The 23,731-nt window shown below is 42.0% G+C and overlaps 1 protein-coding gene across 2 annotated transcripts; it reads left to right on the top strand.

Moving 5' to 3' along the window:
* Positions 1-308: 308 nt before the first annotated feature.
* Positions 309-23,663, top strand: LOC106589292 (eomesodermin). 2 transcript variants are annotated; one of them, XM_014179074.3, is made up of 6 exons: positions 309-1,211; positions 12,238-12,392; positions 13,107-13,228; positions 18,482-18,640; positions 18,950-19,011; positions 19,344-23,663. In XM_014179074.3, the coding sequence occupies exons 1-6, from the start codon at positions 664-666 to the stop codon at positions 20,137-20,139; spliced, it is 1,842 nt and encodes a 613-aa protein (XP_014034549.1). In that variant the 5' UTR covers positions 309-663; the 3' UTR covers positions 20,140-23,663. The 2 variants fall into 2 exon arrangements, with proteins under 2 accessions (XP_014034549.1, XP_014034548.1); XM_014179073.3 differs by having other exon boundaries at positions 19,311-23,663.
* Positions 23,664-23,731: the final 68 nt, after the last annotated feature.

The raw sequence follows: 23,731 nt of genomic DNA, 5'->3' as shown, positions 1-23,731 counted from the left end.
ATATTGAGTTTATTTTGATCACAAGCAATTCCAGTAATCAATGGACTGATGCACCGTATTATTTCTATTTTCTAAAATGTGTTTATGACCTTAAGTAGCCTAAAGTGAGAAAACGTTGCACCCACAACCATTTCAGACAGTTTAACAATTGTTTATCGTGTTGTCCGCTTAGTTAGAACATATGAGCGCACGAGCAAGTCCTTGGGAAATGGGGAGGGTCTTTGCGAAATTCAAGCCTATCACGTCCGGCTTCGGCATCAGATCCACCTCCAACCAATTACCAATCGCAAAATGTATATATCATAGGTTAGGAAGCAGGGCATGTGTTTGAGACACTGGTAGGGACTCTTGGGGGAAAAAAGACAATTATTTTCGAAGGATAATGATAAAATCATTACCCCGTGACTTTTACTAAACTATTGCCTATTTCTTGATATATTGAAATTGAGGGTGCGTTTTCCAGAAGTCGATAGACCTATTGTTCTAGGAACTTTAGAACATGTTATTTAGTTGTTGGGTGAACAAAAAACGGTAGGTGGGCGAAATGTTGAATTTTGTGCCTTTATCTCAAAATCGTTAAACGCGCTTTCATTCCACTCGACTCGAAACAAAGGGGCACGGTGAACCTATGACATTGCGCATACACTGAGACTGGGGCTGCACATGGGCGGCATAGGTCCCAATCTTTATCTCAGTATGTTGAATGGGACTGATACGCAAACTTTCGGAAAAGACACCGACAGCAACAATCAAATTCAACGCAGCAAGGATTTAGCGGAGTTCAAAATGGGAATTCAGGACACCAGATTATATTACCAAGACGCAATTCAAAACGGACAAGACGGGTTGGTACTGCCATACCACGCAGACCAAACTGTGGCAGGTTTCGGAGCACAACCCGGGAGGTTTTACTCACCAACTCCCCTCAATAGCTGCCACTTCAGCAGTGTCAGGTCGCCAACTAGAAACGGGATGGGACAGACGTATTTACCGACGGGAGGCGAAGGTTTCTCGACAACTAGCAAAGAAGTTTACCCTGCCTCTCCAGAGAGTTATTCCGCACCCTTTCAACACGGGTACCCTTGCACTCCACTCTACCCATTACCTGGGCTACAGGTGTGCGGGAAGACGCAGGCTCTCCTCAACAACTATCCTCTGTGGGCGAAGTTCCACAAATACCAAACGGAAATGATCATAACGAAACAGGGACGGTGAGTAAAAATGCAAATTCCCTCAGAGGGAAACGTATTGCCTGTTTATTATACGCCTATAACATCTTATGTAGACTCCAAATGACAATTAACTGGGCACAGACGTCAGTTCAAAATGTATTTTTTGGGTTGAGTTTTCAACTAACGTGAATTCAACATGACACCTTGACAATGGATTTAAGCTAAACGTTGGTAAAAAAAAAAAAGAGTTTTCCATGTTGATACAACGTATTGTTTTCGGTTGAAATGAGGTGGAAACAACATTAATTCAACCAGCAAAATGTGTTAGTTCCATAGGTACTGTAGCAGGGGCGGTTCTAGACCATTTCAACTGGGGGGGCCAAGCCGGGGCCAGTTGTACTGTTAGAGGGGCCAGTTACATTAGACGTTATTGTTGTCATATCGTTTTCTTCACTGCATTGCAGGCATTAGCAGGCAAAAGACCATGTTCATAATCATCATCGTTGCCACTGTTTAATAATGGATGTAAAAAAGAAAGATAGCAAAAATGTGATATGTAAAAATTATTTCATACTCCACATTTAGGGGGGCCACAAGGGGGTCCAAAATTGTTGTCACTTGGGCACTGCCCCCCCCCCCCCCCCCCCCCCAGAACTGCTAGTGTACTGTAGGACTAGGTCAGTTCGCTAAAAGTTTTTGACAGGTGTCAAGGCATGAGCAGATGTGAGCTAATCATTGGTGAGAAGTTCAGGGAAAGTTGTTCCTTAGTGCATTGCTCATGTTTTCCTCAAACTCATTCCTAAACATTGTATGTGTAGGCTACATAATGTTAGCCATATCAGTGTGTGCCAAACTGCCAAAGCCGAGTATGTCACACGAAAATGAATTGGGCCTATAAGAATGAATCCAGACACGGCATGAGGGTATTGACCCGCTACAGACTAACAAAGTGCTCAAAAATATTCCGGCTTGTTTATTAGATATTAATTAATATGATGCATAAAACATAATCATTTACATGTTAAACTCGCTGGCTATTTTAGTTGTTGCTATTTGCCCATAATGAAATATGCATGCTATTTAAGCTACACTTTAAATAAACTCCAACATTGTGAGCTTCTCAAATATTTTTCTAGTTTTCCTTTGCATATTTTTTTTATTGTATGTTCTAATTTATTTCACTTGTGCAACTTATCATGAACATTTTAGGCAAAGCAATCCAAGTTCTCATGCGCTGGTTTGAGTCCAATATGCTATGATGAGGAACATAAATACTAGCCACAATATCATGGAAATATTGTTGCTGGAAAACATTATGATACTTCAGCCTGACTCCCCTGAAGTGCATGCCGAGTGTATCACCACGCTGGCATTACCCACCGTCTCTAATTTAACCATTTTCCTACTTGTTTCAAATGCAATTTTGTACTGCTACAATGGTAAATATGAAAATAAAACATTATTCCAAATTAAAAGAACACCCCCACTTCTCTGTCATGGTTTAAATCAGTGACAGTTGGTTCAGGTTCTTTCAATCGCATTCATCTCTCTACTCGAATCATTACTATCATGATTGTGTAGGCCTACAGTATGTTAGTGCTTGCCTTTGTGTTTGTCTGTGTGTGTGTTTGTCAGTTTTTGATATAACCTCTCCTGGCAGATAACCCTGTGGAAAATGACAGTCTGGTCATGGTCATCTCGGCTCATATAATTAAAGTAATTAATGCATATCTTAAAATACACATTTTGCCGTGCCCCCCCACCCCTCTTCACACAAACACAGAGGCACAGGCAACATACACCCCTACACAATCATGATATTAATGATTACATGCACATTGAATTGAATTGAAATACTGTATGTGTAAACAGACTTACCACCAAATAGCTACTCTCATGATATAATTTTCCACTGATAGTGAAAGAAAAGTATTGGAGCCATTGGGTTCTGCAATGCTACTCACTTCCAATGGAACTTAAATGGAGCCAAGTGAAAGGGTGAGAGAGAGAGACATAGAGAGACACATAGAGAGAAAGACATAGAGGCACAGAGAGAGACATATAGAGAGACTCATAAAGAGACAGAGAGACATAGAGAGAGAGAGACTCATAGAGAGACTCATATAGAGAGAGAGAGACATAGAGAGACTCAGAGAGACATACTGTAGAGAGAGAGACAGAGACTCAGAGAGACATACTGTAGAGAGAGAGACATAGAGAGAGACATACAGAGACATACTGTGGAGAGAGAGAGACATAGAGAGAGAGACATATAGAGAGCACGCAAGTGCACGCAAGAAAGAGAGAGAGAGGGGTGTGGGGTGATGGGCAGAGCAGGCACCAGCGAGGCTTCAGATGGCCATACACAGAGCAGTGGTGCTAGGCACCCTTTGAAGTCCAGGAAGGAAGGCAAGCTGTTTTTTTTTCACTTTCTTCACTCACACCTCTTCTCTGGTACAGTTAAGAGTATAGCGAGTGAGGATCCCATTCCCTCAGAAGAACAAGTCTGTCCTTTTGAAATGTGCAGCAATCCCTAGGCATGCAGCGGGGGCAAGGGTTCTCCTGCTCTTTTCAAGTGTTCCTGTAAGACAAGAACAATTAATTTAACATTGGCTCAGCCCAGCCATCTCCACCATCACTGACTCTGTTTGACTCATGGCAGTGGCAATGGAGCTGTATCTGTTGGTGAGAGGTTTCTATCGATTGTGATAGTGGTCCACCATGTACTAAGATTGCTGATAGAAACATAACTGAGGAGATGATGTCAGGTGCTGGTTCTTCATGATTGGAATTGAACCAAGACATGCATTTTTTAGCAACAACTGCATTCAGCCATTGTTAGGTTTCAGAAACGTCTCTTGTAAAAGAAGACATGAGCGTTATATTGTTGCGTGCTTTTTGGATTATTGTAGTATTCACATTTTGGAATACTCTCTAATTTGACAATGTTTCTAGCTATTATCGATCTATAGCAAGATGTGTTCTTGGACGGAGATAGGCTTGAGTAAGTTCTTACAGTGTAGGCAGCCCATTTCAGAGGAAGAGTTCTGCCCTAACCTGAGACTCACAGGAATCATGGTAACCTGCTCAGAGAGAAAATACATCTCTGTCTCTCTGGTTCAGTGAATCTCGGTAATATTTCTCACTTAATATGTTCCAAAAAAAACATAATTTAAACATACAAAATTGTAACTAGGATCAATCAATCGCAATGTAAATAAACCATTTTGACTGTTTATAACGCATTTATAAATAAACAAGTAATGAACACGCCTCAAATAGAATACGATGATGAAGGATAAAGTCGAGTTTTTGTTGATTGGTTTTAAGTGTCTTTGGTCCTATAAAAGTACTATATAAACCCAATGTTTGTAATATTTTTTTTTAGAATTCAAGTTCATGGAATAATACTATGTTGGCCGTTGACACTGTAGCAGAAAGTCTTGGACGTTTTAGGCTTTTAGGTTTATTTACTGTAGCTGTCGAGGTGTTTCTGAAAACTGGGGTTAAATAAAAATGCACACAAGCGTTTGTAGAGATATAGCAATCAGTGTCTGTCAACATCAAGTGCAACCTAGTCTGTGTCTGGGTAATGCACATATGCTCCACCACAAGCAGAAGTAGGACTATTTCAAGGTTTTGGTGTCTTAGGCTTTTTAAACAACTTGTCACATCCTGTACAGATGTTGGTGTGTGCATACATGAAGTATGCAGTGTCTTGCAGAAACCTCTAATACCAACATTTCAGAAGGAACTAACCCAAGTACTTCCTATACGCTCTGATGTTTAGGTTCTCATCACCTCTTGACAGATGTCGAGAATGGGGAGCATGCCAGGCCTCTACAGTGTGACCATTTTACTCACACTGTAGTAAAATAGTTTAGGAGCACCAGTGTGCAAATACATTTTTTATATCCAAAATATTTTTTCATTGTGCTCTTAAATTTCTTTTTGTGCGACTCAATTTTTAAACTTAGGCGCACACATGCTACTTTTTTAAAGTCAGTGTAGCCATAGAGCCCTGCATGTATGGTGGCATCCACTCATAGAAACCTTTGATTTAAAGTTCATTAGTGATGCACCGATATGACCTTTTTGGCCTATACCGATATCCAATATTTTGCTTGCCAAAAAAACCTGATACCGATATCCGATATTTACAATTTTAGCAGCCTTTTATTTTAGCAGCCTTTCTAGTACAGTTACACACACACACACTGACACACACACACACACACACACACACACACATGGACGCAACACATGGACGCAGCCGTCTAAGGCACTGGATCTCAGTGCAAGAAGCGTCACTTCAGTCCCTGGTTTGAATCCAGGCTGTATCACATCCGGCCGTGATTGGGAGTCCCATAGGGCAGTGCACAATTGGCCCAGCGTCGTTCAGGTTTGGCCGGGGTAGTCCGCCATTGTAAATAAGAATTTGTTCTTAACTGACTTGCATAGTTAAATAAAGGTTACACACACACACACATACACCACACTGACCAAAAAGTTATTTTGTTGGCATTTACGTATGTCCCCATTACCAGTAAAACATAATCAAAACATATTTCTTTCACTTACTTGCTGTGCTGTTTCGTTGTTCATTTGTTCAGTCGTCTCATTCTCAACCAGGATTTCTATGGAACGCCGTTTGGGTCTTATCTACTATATTAACACTATTTGACGTGTCAAATAAGCTTGTTGACCAATCAGGACCTGAATATGACTGCACCTCACATAATAATTTAACGCGCTCATTCATTTTTTACGTAGTTATTACACATTGATTACACTATCACTTGTAATTCATATGTCACAACGATTCATTGATATGTATGCTATGATGCTGGTAAAGTTGTCTCGCGCACTTACAGTGCTGGTCATTAAAAAACAGCTATCTAGCTCATGGATGCAAACAATGTTCTTCCACCAAAAACATAGCAAAACGACATCTGGTTCAGTAGCTACAGTTAGCTAGCTAACTATATAGCTAGGTGTCATCATCTAAAATAACCCTAATTTATAAGACAGTTCTTATTTGATTAATGGTGGTCGGACCATCTGTGAAGCTAGCCACAATAAGGATTAGCCACAACAGTGGACTTTAAGGTTAGCCTTCAAAATAAAAGGATCACATAATTTACTATTCGTATTCATTTACATCACTGTCAATGACATACTTTTATTTTGAAGGCAAACTGCAAATTCCACTATTGTGCCTAATCCTTATTGTGGCTAGCTTCACAACACATAAGCTAGCTGGCTGCTTATAACGTTTGCTTTGGGCCACAGGGTTAAGTAGCTGGCTAGCTATTTATTTTCATGAACTGAAGTTCAATTTCAATAAGTGAACAACAAGTGGCAACTTAGCTAATACTTACTCACAAGGATTCCTAAATCATTGCTAAGAATAATGAAAATGACTGCAGTTTCTGCTGGTCATTGTTTGCAGGCTGGTTGTATTGGTGCTAGCTAGGTACCAAGCTAAAGCTAGCTACCCCAGAAGTTGCGGTCGAACAAATTATGCTTTATTACCAACACGGTATTGTAAACACATAGTTCGTGGCCGGTGTTTGCTTGTTTGCTGACTTTTTTGTACAGCTTTGACAGTGCTACTGTATCTTTTTTGACACGCAAAGACCCAAACGGTGTTCCATAATATGTATGTCGTGAAGCTAATAGCAGTGACACTATTACTGTATAACTCCGGTAGGGCAACATCGGAAAAATAGCGCACTTGGTAGTGTTAACCGGTGCTCGACCAGTCGGCGAAAGCAAGGATCACCCACGACTGAGAACGGTTGATTGTCAAGGGCAATGAATTCCATTATCTTGGCTTTAATGGGTTTCGCCTTTGAGTTGTCTCGCTGAAATGTTGTTACTCTTTCAAATGACTGCTCGACATGTTGACTGCTCGATCCACACAGCAGACATTGTGGGCTAGTTTAGCCTCTATGGGCTAGGTGGGACGCTAGCGTGCCACCCGTGGTGCACTCCATCAACAGCAGGTGCATTTCAAGAGCGGCAAATTTGAATCCGAATAAATGTCAAAATTCAAATTTTTCAAACATACAACTATTTTACACCCTTTGAAAGATAAACATCTCCTTAATCTAACCACGTTTTACGATTTCAAAAAGGTTTTACGGCGAAAGCATAAATTTAGAGTATGTTAGGACAGTACATTTACAAGAGTTGTGTGTAATGTTTTGTCAATTCAAAGACAGGGTCACCAAAACCATAAAACCAGCTAAAATGATGCACTAACCTTTTACAATCTCCATCAGATGACACTCCTAGGACATTATGTTAGACAATGCATGCATTTTTAGTTCTATCAAGTTCATATTTATATCCAAAAACAGCGTTTTACTATGGCATTGATGTTGAGGAAATCGTTTCCCTCCAATAACCGGCAGTCAAGTCAGCGTCACAAATTAAATAATTAAAATTAGAAAACATTGGTAAAATATTATATTGTCATTTAAAGAATTATAGATTTACATCTCTTGAACGCAATCAACTTGCCAGATTTAAAAATAACCTTACTGGGAAATCACACTTTGCAATAATCTGAGCACTGCGCCCAGAAAAATACGCGTTGCGATACAGACTAGACGTCATGTTGGGGAGATCTAAAATCGAAAATACTATGTAAATAATCCATTACCTTTGATTCTCTTCATCAGATGTCACTTCCAGGTATCACAGGTCCATAACGAATGTAGTTTTGTTCAAAAAAGCTCATCATTTATGTCCAAAAATCTCCGTCTTGTTAGCACATGATCTAAGCCAGCCGGACTTCTCGTCATGAACGAGGGGAAAAAATATATTTACGTTCGTTCAAACATGTCAAACGTTGTATAGCATAAATCATTAGGGCCTTTTTTAACCAGAACATGAATAATATTCAAGGTGGACGAATGCATACTCTTTTATAACGTATTGGAACGAGGGTACCCAACATGAACTCGCGCGCCAGGTGTCTAATGGGCCATCATCGTTCCATGGCTCTTGTTCGGTCAGATCTCCCTCCAGAAGACTCAAAACACTTTGTAAAGGCTGGTGACATCTAGTGGAAGCAATAGGAAGTGCCAAAATATTCCTCAGCCCCTGTGTTTTTCAATGGGATAGGTTTAAAGGTAATACAACACATCAGGTATCCACTTCCTGTCAGAAAATGTCTCAGGGTTTTGCCTGCCAAATGAGTTCTGTTATACTCACAGACACCATTCAAACAGTTTTAGAAAATGTAGGGTGTTTTCTATCCATATGTAATAAGTATATGCATATTCTAGTTACTGGGTAGGAGTGGTAACCAGATTAAATCGGGTATGTTTTTTTATCCAGCCGTGTCAATACTGCCCCCTAGCCCTAACAGGTTAGGAATGCTGTGTGCTGCAAGTATAGCGCAAAATTTTACGTGGCGTCTTTACGTCATGTACCTTCGTTATATAGGTATGCACGTCAGCTTTGACATCGGTTTTGCACATTGGGCATTAAACTAGACATCGATTCTGATATGTTCACCGATATATCGTGCATTCCTAAGGTTCATGCTTTCAGCAAAAATATGTTGTTGGAATATATTCAGAGTATTTTAATTACTGTCCAGCCAATATCTAAAGTCCAATGCAAACAGTATATTATCAATCATATCGTCATAGTGTATGAAATAACATCATCTGACTATATTCCTGAGCTGCTGTTCGGTTTTCTGTCTACACAAAGGTTCTCTATACTGTACCTTGATCCACTGAATAGAGAATAGGTGCCTATAAATAGTGTGATACTCTCCTTGTGTCCAGCAGCAGCTGTAGACTGGCATGTTTTCATCACCGATGATCAAGTGTACATGTGTGGTGACATAAACTGGACCTGAACTCCTGTCCTGTTGAATCAGTGGGTGCACTCAAGCAGAAAAGTCTTCTCCCCTGTGAATACGCAGTCACTCACCAGCTTCTGCTTCACATTCCCAGGACAACCCCCTTTCTCTTTCTCTCTAAACCCATTTCAACGACAAGTCGATGTTTGTCATTGAGCTTTGTTTTTCCAAACTACACCAACATGTTGAATGATTGGCTGTCTGGCAAGTATTTGACTTAAATACGATGATTTAGTTAGAACAGATACTACCTGTGCCACCACAGTCCCTGTCCTACCAGACAGGTTTAGTTAGAACAGATACTACCTGTGCCACCACAGTTCCCTGTCCTACCAGACAGGTTTAGGCTAAAGACAGTAGTGTAGGAGTCAATAGACAGGGAATCATGGCATGGCTAGACCAACCAGTCTGTGGCTGCCCACTCTCAGTCAGGCTCTCTGCCTTTCAGACTCAGCCAGAGAAGTTTCCAGATCTCATCCTGCATAATCAATAATGAAAACCCTTGAACCTCCCCCACATCTCTGTGGCTCGCCCTTTGGTTTCCTCTCGACAAGTTCTGATTTCCTATAAAAGGCCTCAGTTTAAATAAGTCTGACAATATCAGTGAAGGAAAATGTCAGCTATCAGTGTTCTTGTTTTCTGTTTTCTCTCATGGGGTAGTGGGGTTCCACTCATGACTCAAACAGCCTGCTGCCAGTGTCTGTTTTCACTTATATTAACCACAGACGTAGAAAGAGAAACCTATCACCTGTTATGTCCTAGCAGCTAAGGAGCTGCCACAATACTTGGGTTTCACAGAGAATTGGGATTGATTGTTGCACTGGACTGCCCATGATTCAGGTCGACATACTGCTATCCAACAGTGTGGAGATTTACTGTAAAAGGAAAAAATATCATCACCCAATTGTATTTTGTCTTACCAAAGGGTATGATGTGTGTAAGGTCTCGTGTGGGTTTTGTCAATGGCACATTGCCTCGTACAGATATGACAGCCTCTTCCATCTTGTCACATAAAAGTATGCAGAACAAACACAAACAAAACAGATTTTATAACAATGTCACAACCTAAGGTGGTTTGTTTTCTGAATACATTTTAATGAATTATATAGTATTCTGGCACAGATACTTTGGGTTCCCTAATGTCTGTCATTGAAGAGGAGAGGTTAACGCTGTCTCAGCAGAGTACAGTTTGCCTTGACTAATTGACTGTGGTATTGAAATCTGTGAGATACACACATATGCCATGCACACACACCCCATTGGAATTGGAGTTAGCCTCCGGAGTGGATGCCCCCCACACACACACACACAGAGAAATGTCTCTTTATACACCTCACTTGTTTTACACTGCTAAATGCTGAAAGAGCTTGAGGGTCGAGCTGACTGAATTTAAATGAGCTGACTTTATAGGCTCACACCAAGTGGAAAAGGTAATGCCCCTTCTGTCATACCGAGGTAGACAGGGCTGTCAGCGTAAGAGGCAGAGAGTAGCTCTCTCTTGATCTCTGCTATAGTATTGTAGCATTACATACTTTACCATGTTTTCATTTAAAGCAACCTACATATAACCCTATAAAAAGTAAGCACCTTCAGTATTAATTCTGAATATTATAGCAGAAATTGCCTTCATATTCTCGCCATAGTAGTCAACCAACAAATAACCCTCTAAAACGTAAGCACCTTCAGTATTAATGATGAATATCGTAGCAGAAATCGCATTCATGTTCTCACCATAATAGTAATTTCCTGAGTTGGCTAGTTGGTGGTGGTGGTGAGAGTATCTGGAAAGTAAGTGTGTTTTTAGCACAGCTTTTTGAACCACTAAGGAGTGGTCACAGCCTTATCTGATCAAGTATCTTACCTTCACTAGAGGCACACTATCTCAGTCTATGTATTGTGTTGGAAGTGCTATACAGCTATAGCCTCAGGTATTATGAAGTATAAAAACAGCGGGCCAAAAGCATGCCGCGAATATTTAGCAACACCAATTACCCTGTGCTTATCTCAAACAGCAGCAACCTGCAGTATCATAATGAAGGCATATACAGCCTAGTGTAAAGTGATATGTATAGTGTATATGCCAGGGCGACAAAGGGCAAGGGGTTATAAAATGTACACAGGCTTAGAGCCCGGGAATCCACTCCAACAGAAAGTAATCCTGTGGTTGTGTTGTGCCATGCTGCCCCGGTAGCCTTATGTATTGGTGTGTGTGTGTGTGTGTGTGTGTGTGTGTGTGTGTGTGTGTGTGTGTGTGTGTGTGTGTGTGTGTGTGGGGGGAGTGTGTGTGTGTGTGTGTGTGTGGTGTGTGTGTGTGTGTGTGGTGTGTGTGTGTGTGTGGTGTGTGGGGGGGGGACAGTACATTATGTATGTATGAGTGTGTTTTTCCTGTTTTTGGGCAAACTTTACCCTCCATTCCCCCACTGTATTGCCTTGGGACAGGCTGACCTCCCCGTTACCTCCTCAGTGACTGCCCCGGTGATCAAATCAGTTCACCAAGTAAAGCTCCAGCAATCAGACACTGCTTTCTGGCCCATCTTTTATTAACAGCCATATTAAATATTCACCTTCACTACAACACCCTGCCCCCCCCCCCCCCCTCCTATCACCCCTCAGCCGTCTGACCTCACACAGAAGAAACACACACAGAGCTTTAAAAAAAAATCCCCTCTCTATCTTGCTCGATGTTGTTTCTGACAAAGATGCCTTGGGATTGGTTCAGATTGTAGTACAATTTGTAGCTCGAAGTAGATTTAGTTATTCTGATGGTAGTGTTGTAAAGCTGTCAAGTCAAGAAATGTTCATGTATTTTAATTCCAATTGTTTGTACTGTGTATATCCACATTGGAATAATAGGGTTAAAACGACAACACCACACATCATAAGGTTATTAGAAAGAGCAATACTGTATCATGTTTGTGTTACTTCATGGAATAATTCCACTCAAACTATATTTTGCTATTTGTTTCATTAGTCAACTGTACCAAAATATTTTTGACTGTATCAACAGTGGACTAATCAAACAAATACCAAGAAATGCATTTTTGAGTGGTATTTTACTTTCAATTAAATCTTGCCCTATAAGAATGTACTACAGTACATCTCTTTTATTGTATTTTAACCAAATAGATCTCCCTCTTCTCTCATCTGACCATGATGTATTTCTCCTCTCTTCTACTCTAGGAGGATGTTCCCCTTCCTGAGTTTCAACATCAGCGTTCTGGACCCGTCAGCCCACTACAATGTGTATGTGGACGTGGTCCTGGCTGACCAGCACCACTGGAGGTACCAGGGAGGCAAGTGGGTCCAGTGTGGCAAAGCAGAGGGCAACATGCCAGGTATGATTGTATTATAATTAAGCAATAAGGCCAGAGGGAGTGTGGTATATGGATAATATACCACTGCTAAGGGCTGTTCTTAAGATAAACGCAACGCGGAGTGCCTGCATACAGCGCTTAGCCGTGGTATGTTGGCCATATACCACAAACCCCCGAGGTGCCTTATAGCTATTATAAACTGGTTACTAACATAATTAGAACAGTTAAAAGTAATGTTTTCTCACACCCGTGGTATACGGTCTGATATACCGCGGCTTTCAGCCAATCACTATTCAGAGCTCGATCCACCCAGTTTATAATATTGCCACACCACACTCTCTGTCATCCATACAGCTCCAATGAATGACATACAGTGGTACAATGAGTGAATCCCCAATACTCGTCCAGAGTAGCCTTGAGAGTTAGAGCATTAATTTGAACTACCACACAGCACTGCAGTCATCGAAATAGGTCAACCTGTGTCATAGCAGGTATTGTGGCTGTGTGGCACCGGACTTATTACACTGTAGTGGTAGTTGTGGTAACATTGCCATGGTAGCTAATGATTATGTGGTGGCGGGTTAGAATGTTGTTGCGCCGATGTTAACTGGAGCTGTGACTGTGTAGTATGGCATTTGCTTGTAAATGATTTGTGAAGCATTTATGTAGGCTTATGTAGACTTATAAAGGGCTCACGATGGCTTCATTAACGTTGTTACTCACTCTTTCCCATAGGGAACAGGATGTATATGCACCCAGACTCTCCCAACACAGGGGCTCACTGGATGAGGCAGGAGGTGTCGTTTGGCAAGCTCAAGCTCACCAACAACAAGGGCAGCTCCAACAACGTTGCACAGGTAACAGATACAGTATGCTCAGAAACTCATTTAAATATGTCATAAAATCCTCATGTTTTATGTTGTTGCTTTTTTGCTGTTTGTGTGTTTGTTCAGTAGTTTGAATATTTATCCAAATTCGATTTTCTATTGATGGTGCTTTTGATCGTATTTCATGGTCGTCATAGTAGGGGTGCCCCCCCCCCCCCAAATTTTTGAAAAAAAAATAAAGAATATATATATATATATATATAAAAGTGTTCATTCAGTACTGTGTTGATTGTCATTATTACAAATATATATATATATATATATATATAAATAAAAATCATCCAATTAATCGGTATCAGTTTTTTTGGGGTGTATCGGTATCGGCGTTGAAAAATCAGAATCGGTCAACCTCATATATATATATTGATATATATATATATATATATGTGTGTGTGTGTATATATATATATATATATATATATATAATATATATATGTGAGGTCGACCGATTATGATTTTTCAACACCGATACCGATACACCAAAAAAAAACTGATACCGATTAATCGGATGATTTTTATTGATATATATATTTGTAATAATGACAATTAACACAGTACTGAATGAACACTTTTATATATATATCAAATATATATATGAGGTCGACCGATTATGATTGTTCAACGCCGATACTGATATACCACACAAAAAAAAAGCTCATACCGATTAATCGGATGATTTTTATTTATATATATATATTTGTAATAATGACAATTAACACAGTACTGAATGTACACTTTTATTTTAACTTAATATAATACATAAATAAAAATCAATTTAGTCTCAAATAAATAATGAAACATGTTCAATTTGGTTTAAATAAATCAAAAACAGTGTTGAAGAAGAAAGTAAAAGTGCAGTATGTGCCATGTAAAAAAGCTAACATTTAACGCTTAGAACATGAGAACATATGAAAGCTGGTGGTTCCTTTTAACATGAGTCTTCAATATTCCCAGTTAAGAAGTTTTAGGTTGTAGTTATTATAGGAATTATAGGACAATTTCTCTCTATACCATTTGTATTTCATATACCTTTGACTATTGGATGTTCTTATAGGCACTATAGTATTGCCAGTCTAATCTCGGGAGTTGATAGGCTTGAAGTCAGAAACAGCGCTGTGCTTCAAGCATTGCGAAGAGCTGTTGGCAAACGCAGGAAAGTGCTGTTTGAATTAATGCTTATGAGCCTGCTGCTGCCTACCACCTCTCAGTCAGACTGCTCTATCAAATATCAAATCAAAGACTTAATTACAATATAATAAACACACAGAAATACGAGCCTTAGGTCTTTAATATGGTAAAATCCGGAAACTATCATTTCGGAAACAAAACGTTTATTCTTTCAGTGAAATACGGAACCGTTCCGTATTTTATCGAACGGGTGGCATCCATAAGTCTAAATATTGCTGGCTAAAATTCAGGCAAATTAATTACAGTCTTTGTTAGGAAGAAATGGTCTTCACACAGTTCGCAACGAGTCAGGCGGCCCAAACTGCTGCATATACCCTGACTCTGCTTGCACAGAACGCAAGAGAAGTGACACAATTTCCCTAGTTAATATTGCCTGCTAACATGAATTTCTTTTAACTAAATATGCAGGTTTAAAAAAATATACATGATGTTTATGGTTAGGTACATTGGTGCAATGACAGTGCTTTTTTTGCGAATGCGCTTGTTAAATCATCACCCATTTGGCAAAGTAGGCTGTGATTCGATGATAAATTAACAGGCACCACATTGATTATTTGCAATGCAGGACAAGCTAGTTAAACTAGTAATATTATCAACCACTTGTAGTTAACAAGTAAATATATTAAGATTGATAGTTTTTTATAAGATAAGTTTAATGCTAGCTAGCAACTTACCTTGGCTCCTTGCTGCACTCGCGTAACAGGTGGTCAGCCTGCCACGCAGTCTCCTCGTGGAGTGCAATGTAATCGCCCATAATTGACGCCCTAATTAATCGACCATGCAGATTAATCGGTCGAGCTCTAGTATATATACACACTGCTTTCAGAAAGTATTCAGACCACTTTAATTTTTCCACATTTTGTTACGTTACAGCCTTGTTGTAAAATGGATTTAGAAAACAATTATTGTCAGCAATCTACACACAATACCCCGTAATGACAAAGCGAAAACAGTTTTTTTTACATTTTAGCAAATGTATTAAAAATAAAAACATATACCGTATTTAAATAAGTATTCAGAACCAATTCTGTGAAACCCTGTTTCCATTGATCATCCTTGAGATGTTTCTACAACTTGATTGCAGTGCATGTCAGAGCAAAAACCAAGCCATGAGGTTGTCCGTAGAGCTCCGAGACAGAATTCTGTCAAGGCACAGAAGGGGACCAAAGAACACATTGGCATCCATCATTCTTAAATGGAAGAAGTTTGGAACCACCAAGACTCTTCCTAGTGCTGGCCGCCCGGCCAAACTGAGCCATCAGGGGAGAATGGCCTTGGTCAGGGAGGTGACCAAGGCTGGTGCCAGGTTTCCTTCAGACGTGACGCTTGGCATTCAGGCCAAAGAGTTCAATCTTAGTTTCATCAGACCAGAGAATCTTGTTTCTCATGGTCTGAGAGTCTTTAGGTGCATTTTGGCAAATTCTAAGCGGGCTGTCATGTGCCTTTTAGCGATGAGTGGTTTCCATCTGGTCACTCTACCATAAAGGCCTGATTGATGGTGTGCTGCAGAGATGGTTGTCCTTCTGGAAGTTTCTCCCATCTCCACAGAGGAACTCTGGAGCTCTGTCAGAGTGACCATCAGGTTCATGGTCACCTCCCTGACCAAGGCCCGTCTCCCCCAATTGTTCAGTTTGACCGGACGGCGAGTTCTAGGAAGAGTCTTGGTGGTTCCAAACTTCTTCCATTTAAGAATGATGGAGGCCACTGTGATCTTGAGGACCTTCCATGCTGCAGAAATCTTTTGATACCCTTCCCCAGATCTGTGCCTCGACACAATCCTGTCTCGGAGCTCTGTGGACAATTCCTTCTACCTCATGGCTTGGTTTTTGCTCTGACATGCAACTGTGGAACCTTATATAGACAGGTGTGTCCCTTTCCAAATTATGTCCAATCAATTGAATTTACCACAGGTGGACTCCAATCAAGTTGTAGAAACATCTCAAGGATGATCGATAGAAACAGGATGCACCTGAGCTCAATTTCGAGTCTCATAGAAAAGGGTCTGAATACTTATGTAAATAAGGTATTTCTGTTTTTAATTTTTATAAATTAGCAAACATTTATAACCAGTTTTTCCTTTGTCATTATGGGGTACTGTGTGTAGATCAATGAGGGAAAATAATTATTTAATAAATTTTAGAATAAGGCTGTGACATACAAAATGTGGAAAAAGTAAAGGGGTCTGAATACTTTCCGAATGCGCTGTGTTTGTATATATACACTGCTCAAAAAAATAAAGGGAACACTTAAACAACACAATGTAACTCCAAGTCAATCACACTTCTGTGAAATAAAACTGTCCACTTAGGAAGCAACACTGATTGACAATACATTTCACATGCTGTTGTGCAAATGGAATGGACAACAGGTGGAAATTATAGGCAATTAGCAAGACACCCCCAATAAAGGAGTGGTTCTGCAGGTGGGGACCACAGACCACTTCTCAGTTCCTATGCTTCCTGGCTGATGTTTTTGGTCACTTTTGAATGCTGGCAGTGCTTTCACTCTAGTGGTAGCATGAGACGGAGTCTACAACCCACACAAGTGGCTCAGGTAGTGCAGCTCATCCAGGATGGCACACCAATGCGAGCTGTGGCAAGAAGGTTTGCTGTGTCTGTCAGCGTAGTGTCCAGAGCATGGAGGCGCTACCAGGAGACAGGCCAGTACATCAGGAGACGTGGAGGAGGCCGTAGGAGGGCAACAACCCAGCAGCAGGACCGCTACCTCCGCCTTTGTGCAAGGAGGAGCAGGAGAAGCACTGCCAGAGCCCTGCAAAATGACCTCCAGCAGGCCACAAATGTGCATGTGTCTGCTCAAACGGTCAGAAACAGACTCCATGAGGGTGGTATGAGGGCCCGACGTCCACAGGTGGGGGTTGTGCTTACAGCCCAACACCGTGCAGGACGTTTGGCATTTGCCAGAGAACACCAAGATTGGCAAATTCACCACTGGCGCCCTGTGCTCTTCACAGATGAAAGCAGGTTCACACTGAGCACGTGACAGACGTGACAGAGTCAGGAGACGCCGTGGAGAACGTTCTGCTGCCTGCAACATCCTCCAGCATGACCGGTTTGGCAGTGGGTCAGTCATGGTGTGGGGTGGCATTTCTTTGGGGGGCCGCACAGCCCTCCATGTGCTTGCCAGAGGTAGCCTGACTGCCATTAGGTACCGAGATGAGATCCTCAGACCCCTTGTGAGACCGTATGCTGGTGCGGTTGGCCCTGGGTTCCTCCTAATGCAAGACAATGCTAGACCTCATGTGGCTGGAGTGTGTCAGCAGTTCCTGCAAGAGGAAAGCATTGATGCTATGGACTGGCCCGCCCATTCCCCAGACCTGAATCCAATTGAGCACATCTGGGACATCATGTCTCGCTCCATTGCACCACAGACTGTCCAGGAGTTGGCGGATGCTTTAGTCCAGGTCTGGGAGGAGTTCCCTCAGGAGACCATCCACCACCTCATCAGGAGCATGCCCAGGCATTGTAGGGAGGTCATACAGGCATGTGGAGGCCACACACACTACTGAGCCTCATTTTGACTTGTTTTAAGGACATTACATCAAAGTTGGATCAGCCGGTGGTGTGGTTTTCCACTTTAATTTTGAGTGTGACTCCAAATCCAGACCTCCATGGGTTGATAAATTGGATTTTCACTGATTATTTTTCTGTGATTTTGTTGTCAGCACATTCAACTATGTAAAGAAAAAAGTATTTAATAAGATTATTTCTTTCATTCAGATCTAGGATGTGTTGTTTAAGTGTTCCCTTTATTTTTTTGAGCAGTATATACTCTCTCAAATGTAGTGCACTGGGCCTTTACTAGTCCTGTATTAGCAGACCGATATAGCCGTCTGTAGCGCGGACAACACATTTGTTTCAGCGCCGCCCCCCTCCCCCCTTTGACCCAAAATTGTCAGCATCCCCCCTCCCCCCACAGCGAAAAATATCGCAGCACCCCCACCCCAAAGTACTTCCTAAGGCTATGATGGTCGTAATGCTCTTCTATAACTAACTCTCCAGTGCTGTTGCCTCCTAGATGATCGTGCTGCAGTCACTCCATAAGTACCAGCCACGGCTGCACATCATTGAGGTGAAAGACGATGGTTCTGAGGACCCCTTCCTCACCACCAAGGCCCAGACCTTCATCTTTCCGGAGAACCAATTCATTGCTGTCACAGCCTATCAAAATGCAGACGTGAGTCACCTCGCCTGACCTCAACAGCTCATTGGGCGTGCCCTTTTCCATAGCATATCATAGACAATTATAACTTAATTGGGAATAGAAGTATACTCGCACAAAGGTGCCAAAGCAGAAGACTTTCCCACGATAAGAAAAGAAACTGTGTGTAACCCTCATGAATTATTTAATGCAGTCAGTGATCTCTCTCTCTCCCTCTCTCTCTCTTTTTCTAATGCGTCTACGCTCTCACACTCTCTCTCCAACGATCTCTCTGTCCTATCCTTGCCCCCTCTCCCATCCTGTCTCCTGCTATTTCTTACACAGATCACTCAGCTGAAAATAGACCATAACCCCTTTGCTAAAGGTTTCCGGGACAGTTATGACACGTGAGTATGCCAGAAAATAACTGAATTAATAAAGAGAAAACAAAACCCTGCTCTCCAGAGGGGCCTCTAGTCTTGAATGAGAATGTTTAAAGCCGCTCTATGTCTATTCAAGCAGGCGCTGAGGCACAGTGCTCACACACCTACTCAGTCCTACTGTATCAACACTAGATATCGCCAACTAATATATAATGTAAAATTGCTAACGCTGGTAGGCCTATGTATTTCTAGCTCACAAAGATGTGTTGATATGAGTAGGCGTTAGAAGCCTTATAGTTGATTGAGAGATATTTTTGGCTTAGGTTTTGCCAGGAAGTAACACCTCCCCTGCCTAGGCTGTATGCACCGCCTGACACGGACCGCCTCACCCCGTCCCCCACTGAGGGCCAGCAGTTTTTGGCGGGGACCTGCTACACACAGGGGTACCTGACGGAGCAGTACATGAACCCGCTGCCCCAGAGCCGATTCTACAGCCGGGAGCACATGGCTGCCATGGGCCAGCAGTCCAAAGACCCCTCAGCCAGCCCCCACAGCCGCTGGTACCTTTCCCCCCAGCAGAGTGTCGCCTCCAACCGGCTGGACTTCAACACCTACGAGAGCGACTTCGCTAGCAACAGCTTCTACAAGCCCTTTCCCCTGCAGACGTCGGCCCACCATGCACTGGGCTACTACGGGGACAGCCCCTTCGCCCCTGCCAGCGTATCCGTCTCGGGAGCCTCCTCAGCGGCCTGGAGCACCAGTCGGCCCTCCCCTCAGTACCTCAACCACCCCCACCCCAGTAAAGCCAGCCCCAGTCTAGGCTGGTTCAGGCCCGTTTCCTCTACCAACTCCTCCTCTTCAGGTCATGCCAGGCTCCACCCCCCATCCCTGCTAGATCCGCTCCGCCCCCCACCCCCACTACAGGACAAGCCCAAGGAGGCAGGGGGAGAGGACCCCTGGCTGGAACCCCCCTCGGTCAAATCAGTGGACTCGGCCGACTCTGGCCTGTTTGAGAGCGGGGTGGAGAGCAAGAAACCGCGAGTGTCGCCCTACGCCTCTAGCACGGAGAACTCGCCACCCACCCGCAATGCGGAGGTCTGTGAAAAGGACAGCAGTAGTGATGCTGGCTACTACGGCTTTTACACCCACTGAGCCCCCTACCCACCACGTAAATACCCTCTCCTAGTGTCCTACCCGATCCTCTTTGTGCTGTAGTATCTCCCACATGGCCGTGTGTCTCTGCCTGTCCAATGAAGTCATGTAATGACGCTGGACTGAAGCTCAATGGGCTACGGAAGTCCAACAACAAAAGGGTGAAGACAAGTCAGATACCTTGTATCTCAGCTATTTTCACACACATATATATATATATATATACTTTACAAATAGAGTAGACCTCTCTATAGCCCAAAAGTGTGGCTACTCTACTCATAAGGCCCTCTCTTTGTGTGTTGGCTACGTGTTTCAGAACAAGGACCCTTTGAGGTCAGACACTAACACTTTGAAGGTGACTGTCAAAGTGTGTGAGGGCCAAAGAGCCAAGGCGATTTGACTGGGTCCACTGACACTGCCCTAGAGACACGTAGACACAACGACACGCAGACCTGTGACTTAAGTCTTTCTAACGTTTGGGGATTAGAAAATAAGACGTCTGCACACCTGCTGACAGACCCCTGCAGGGACTGTCCGGTCTTCCCACGTCACACACACACACACACACACTTACACAATCGCCCACACACTATCTCTCTCTCTCACACACACACATGCTCACGCACAGACATTTCTCTATTCTCCCAACTCTTTTAGTATATGATCGCAATCACATGCCCCAATGTACTAAGATGCAGACAAGACTGGTTGCATGTTAATAACATAATTGAATAATTTCTGGCTTATCCTCTACTGTCTGAGGAGATTGCAACTCCCCCTTGTGACAGCAGTGAAAAACTGCAAGCTGAGGGTCGAGCACACAGGCGAGAGGCCAGAGGTCAGGTGTCAGAGGTGAGGGGGACCTTAGCCATCTTGATCTGAAGTGGCAACCCTAATCAGCCTCAAGCCTGACGGGCTAGTCTTCCTCTGGTCTTCTGAAGCCTACAGCAGGGCTCTCATTTAGAAATATTGGCCTTAGCAGCCAATAGGAGTCGCCACTCCGAAAGACTCACAACACAATGGAATTCAACATATCTCACAGACACTCTGGAGGCAACTACAATAGCGATTCATTTGAATTTGTAAACGCACAAAGGGAACCTAAATCGTTGGAATGAATTTACTCTCAGGCATCCATCCCAGACCATTTCAGGGAGCTGCGTTCGGTATCACAGGGTAAAAGTTTTTGACGGTTTCACTGTAACAGAGGTCGCCCTCTGTGTGATTTAAATCAATCTGAAAGTGCCCCCGTCACCACACAAATAAAGACCACAATCAATAACTGCATTAAAACGGGGGCCACTCGGACAACACACACTGGAAATCCTTACTAACAGAGAGCTGGTAATGACACACACAAACACACAGACACAATCATAATGCCAAAAGCCCATTTATATGGCCTACACAGGGTAATGGTAATATAGGGTAGTATTTGTATTTATTCATTGGATTTGATGACCTCTGTTGCTTCTCCATTTCCACCCAACCCGATACCAGGCAAATATGTATCCTAGGGCTAAGAGAGAGCCAAACAGACAGGGTACATGTAGCCTATGTACAGTATTGTCACTCCCAGGCTTGGTTAGGGTGACCTGACAGACCGTGTCCACCCCCAGACGTTAGGTTCATCATGTCATGACAAAGGCGCAGCTTCCTGGCAAGGTGACAAGAGATCTATAGAGAGAGAGAGAGAGCCTCCAGTCTGAGCTGATCAGAGCCCTTGCCTTCACAAGGTGCTAATGACCACAGACAACTATTGGGTGACAGGCAGCCAGTCACTCAGAGGACCCTGGGATAGTGGTGGTCTTAAACCACGTATTGCTGGGTTTGTGTGCTCCAATTGCAAGGCCATCAGAAAAGAGACAGGAATGTAATCAAGGCAAGACCTCATTATTTATCAAGCTTCTGTAGCTAAAGTATATGATTACAGTATATGATGCACAGAGGACAGACATGGTATAATTAGCACTTGGTGAGTGACAGGCCAACCATGAAGACATGACTCATAAACACAGTCAACCACTCACATCGGAAGGTGACAAACACATCCACTTAAAAAAAAAAGAAGAAAGTTATGTGTCTATAGTCAACACTGCTGGCTAAGATTGAATACACTTAATGTAAGATATAATTGTATAAAAAAAAATACATAAATATACAGTATACTAGATGTTAATTTTGTTGACCTCATCAAAGTGTTTTTATATTATTCATTCATGACTTATATACAATAGGTGCCAACTTTCGAAAGGAAATTCTGCCATTTGTGTCAGGCTAATCAGTGATTCTCTGACAGAAATTGGAGCAATAGGATGGAAAAGACAATCAGGTCTGTGGTATTGCAGAACCCTATATTAAATATGTTTGTAAACAGAAAGACATCCTTCCCTAAACGGAACTAATCTTGACTGCTGTGACACCATCATAATGCAATAATGCTGCAGCACAGTAAAGGTCTCGCACATGACATTGGACTGACTTCGTGTTTTTAAATAGGGAAAGGGAATAAACTGGAACTTGAAAAGTCAAGCTAGATGTTTTCTTATGTAGAATCTCATGCTGGACACTGTACAAAAATAGTATATTGCTTCCTGAACATTTTGGTTTTACCTTTAATCAGTTTAATTGAAAAAACGAAAAAGGGAAGAGGTTTCTTAATATATCTTAACTTAAAAATTAGAGTTATTTGATAAGAGGTGGAGAGTTATTTACGTCATTTAAGTGCAATTATTTATAAGGTATTCAATATGGCAAGAGCAATTAAAAACGTTGGTTTGATCAAATGCTATGAAAATGTGCTGACATTTTACTCTGTATCTTTTTGTATGTTACACTGGCACTGAACCTGCACTAACATGACAGCTAGTGAGTGTCTCTGTTGGGGGAAATAGAGAATTCTGTATGTGTGGTGTGGACTCCTCAGGACTGCCACCTAGTGGTAATCTCACTCCTTACAATGAGCAAAACAAACCCAACTCGTGACAATAGAAATCTTTCATAAACACTCCATAACCAATGATTATTATTCATCCTTTAACGTTCATGTCCCCTATATCAGAATAAACCTGTGAATGGGAAATGTAGTCCCCTGGGATTGCTATTGTGTACAGAAGTAATGATGACTTTAAAAGGCTTAGAGAATAAGGGATAGACTTGAAAGGTCAACTTCTCCATCCAACGGTGGATAGTGAATCATGTTCATTTGTGTTTAATGTGCACTGTTTGTCTTGGAGTAGGGCACCTTCCATTCTGTGAGATGAATTATCCTCACGTTTTATAGAGGTGTATAAATCATCATTAACTCAATCGGTCCGAGGAGGCAGGAAAGGGATACAGACTCAGATGATTCAGGAATGCAGTAGAGAAATGCAAAATATTGTGTTTGATTTATTCTAATGTAAAAAAGACTTGAATGGCAGAAAACAGAGGGGAAGAAATGTTATTTATTAAAGGTGGCTTACGTGTGTATTGTACTGTTGTTTTTTATTCATGAATTAAAGTTTAACTATCTTAAATCACAACTGTTTGGTTTGATATCTCATTGAATGTAAATACAAACTATTGAATAATACCCATATATCCATTGTAC

Source organism: Salmo salar, chromosome 28, assembly GCF_965601325.2.
Source record: "Salmo salar chromosome 28, fSalSal1, whole genome shotgun sequence".
Classification (NCBI taxonomy): domain Eukaryota; kingdom Metazoa; phylum Chordata; class Actinopteri; order Salmoniformes; family Salmonidae; genus Salmo; species Salmo salar.
The sequence above is the reverse complement of the archived record's forward strand: the minus strand, read 5'-3'. Positions and strand labels throughout refer to the sequence as shown.

Excerpts from the sequence above, each read along its gene's own strand:
- LOC106589292 (XM_014179073.3), top strand. The coding sequence starts at position 664 with ATGGGCGGCATAGGTCCCAATCTTTATCTCAGTATGTTGAATGGGACT. Across the intron at positions 18,641-18,949 it reads CAGCCTATCAAAATGCAGAC|ATCACTCAGCTGAAAATAGA; the intron begins GTGAGTCACCTC and ends TTTCTTACACAG. Across the intron at positions 19,012-19,310 it reads TTCCGGGACAGTTATGACAC|GTTTTGCCAGGAAGTAACAC; the intron begins GTGAGTATGCCA and ends TTTTTGGCTTAG.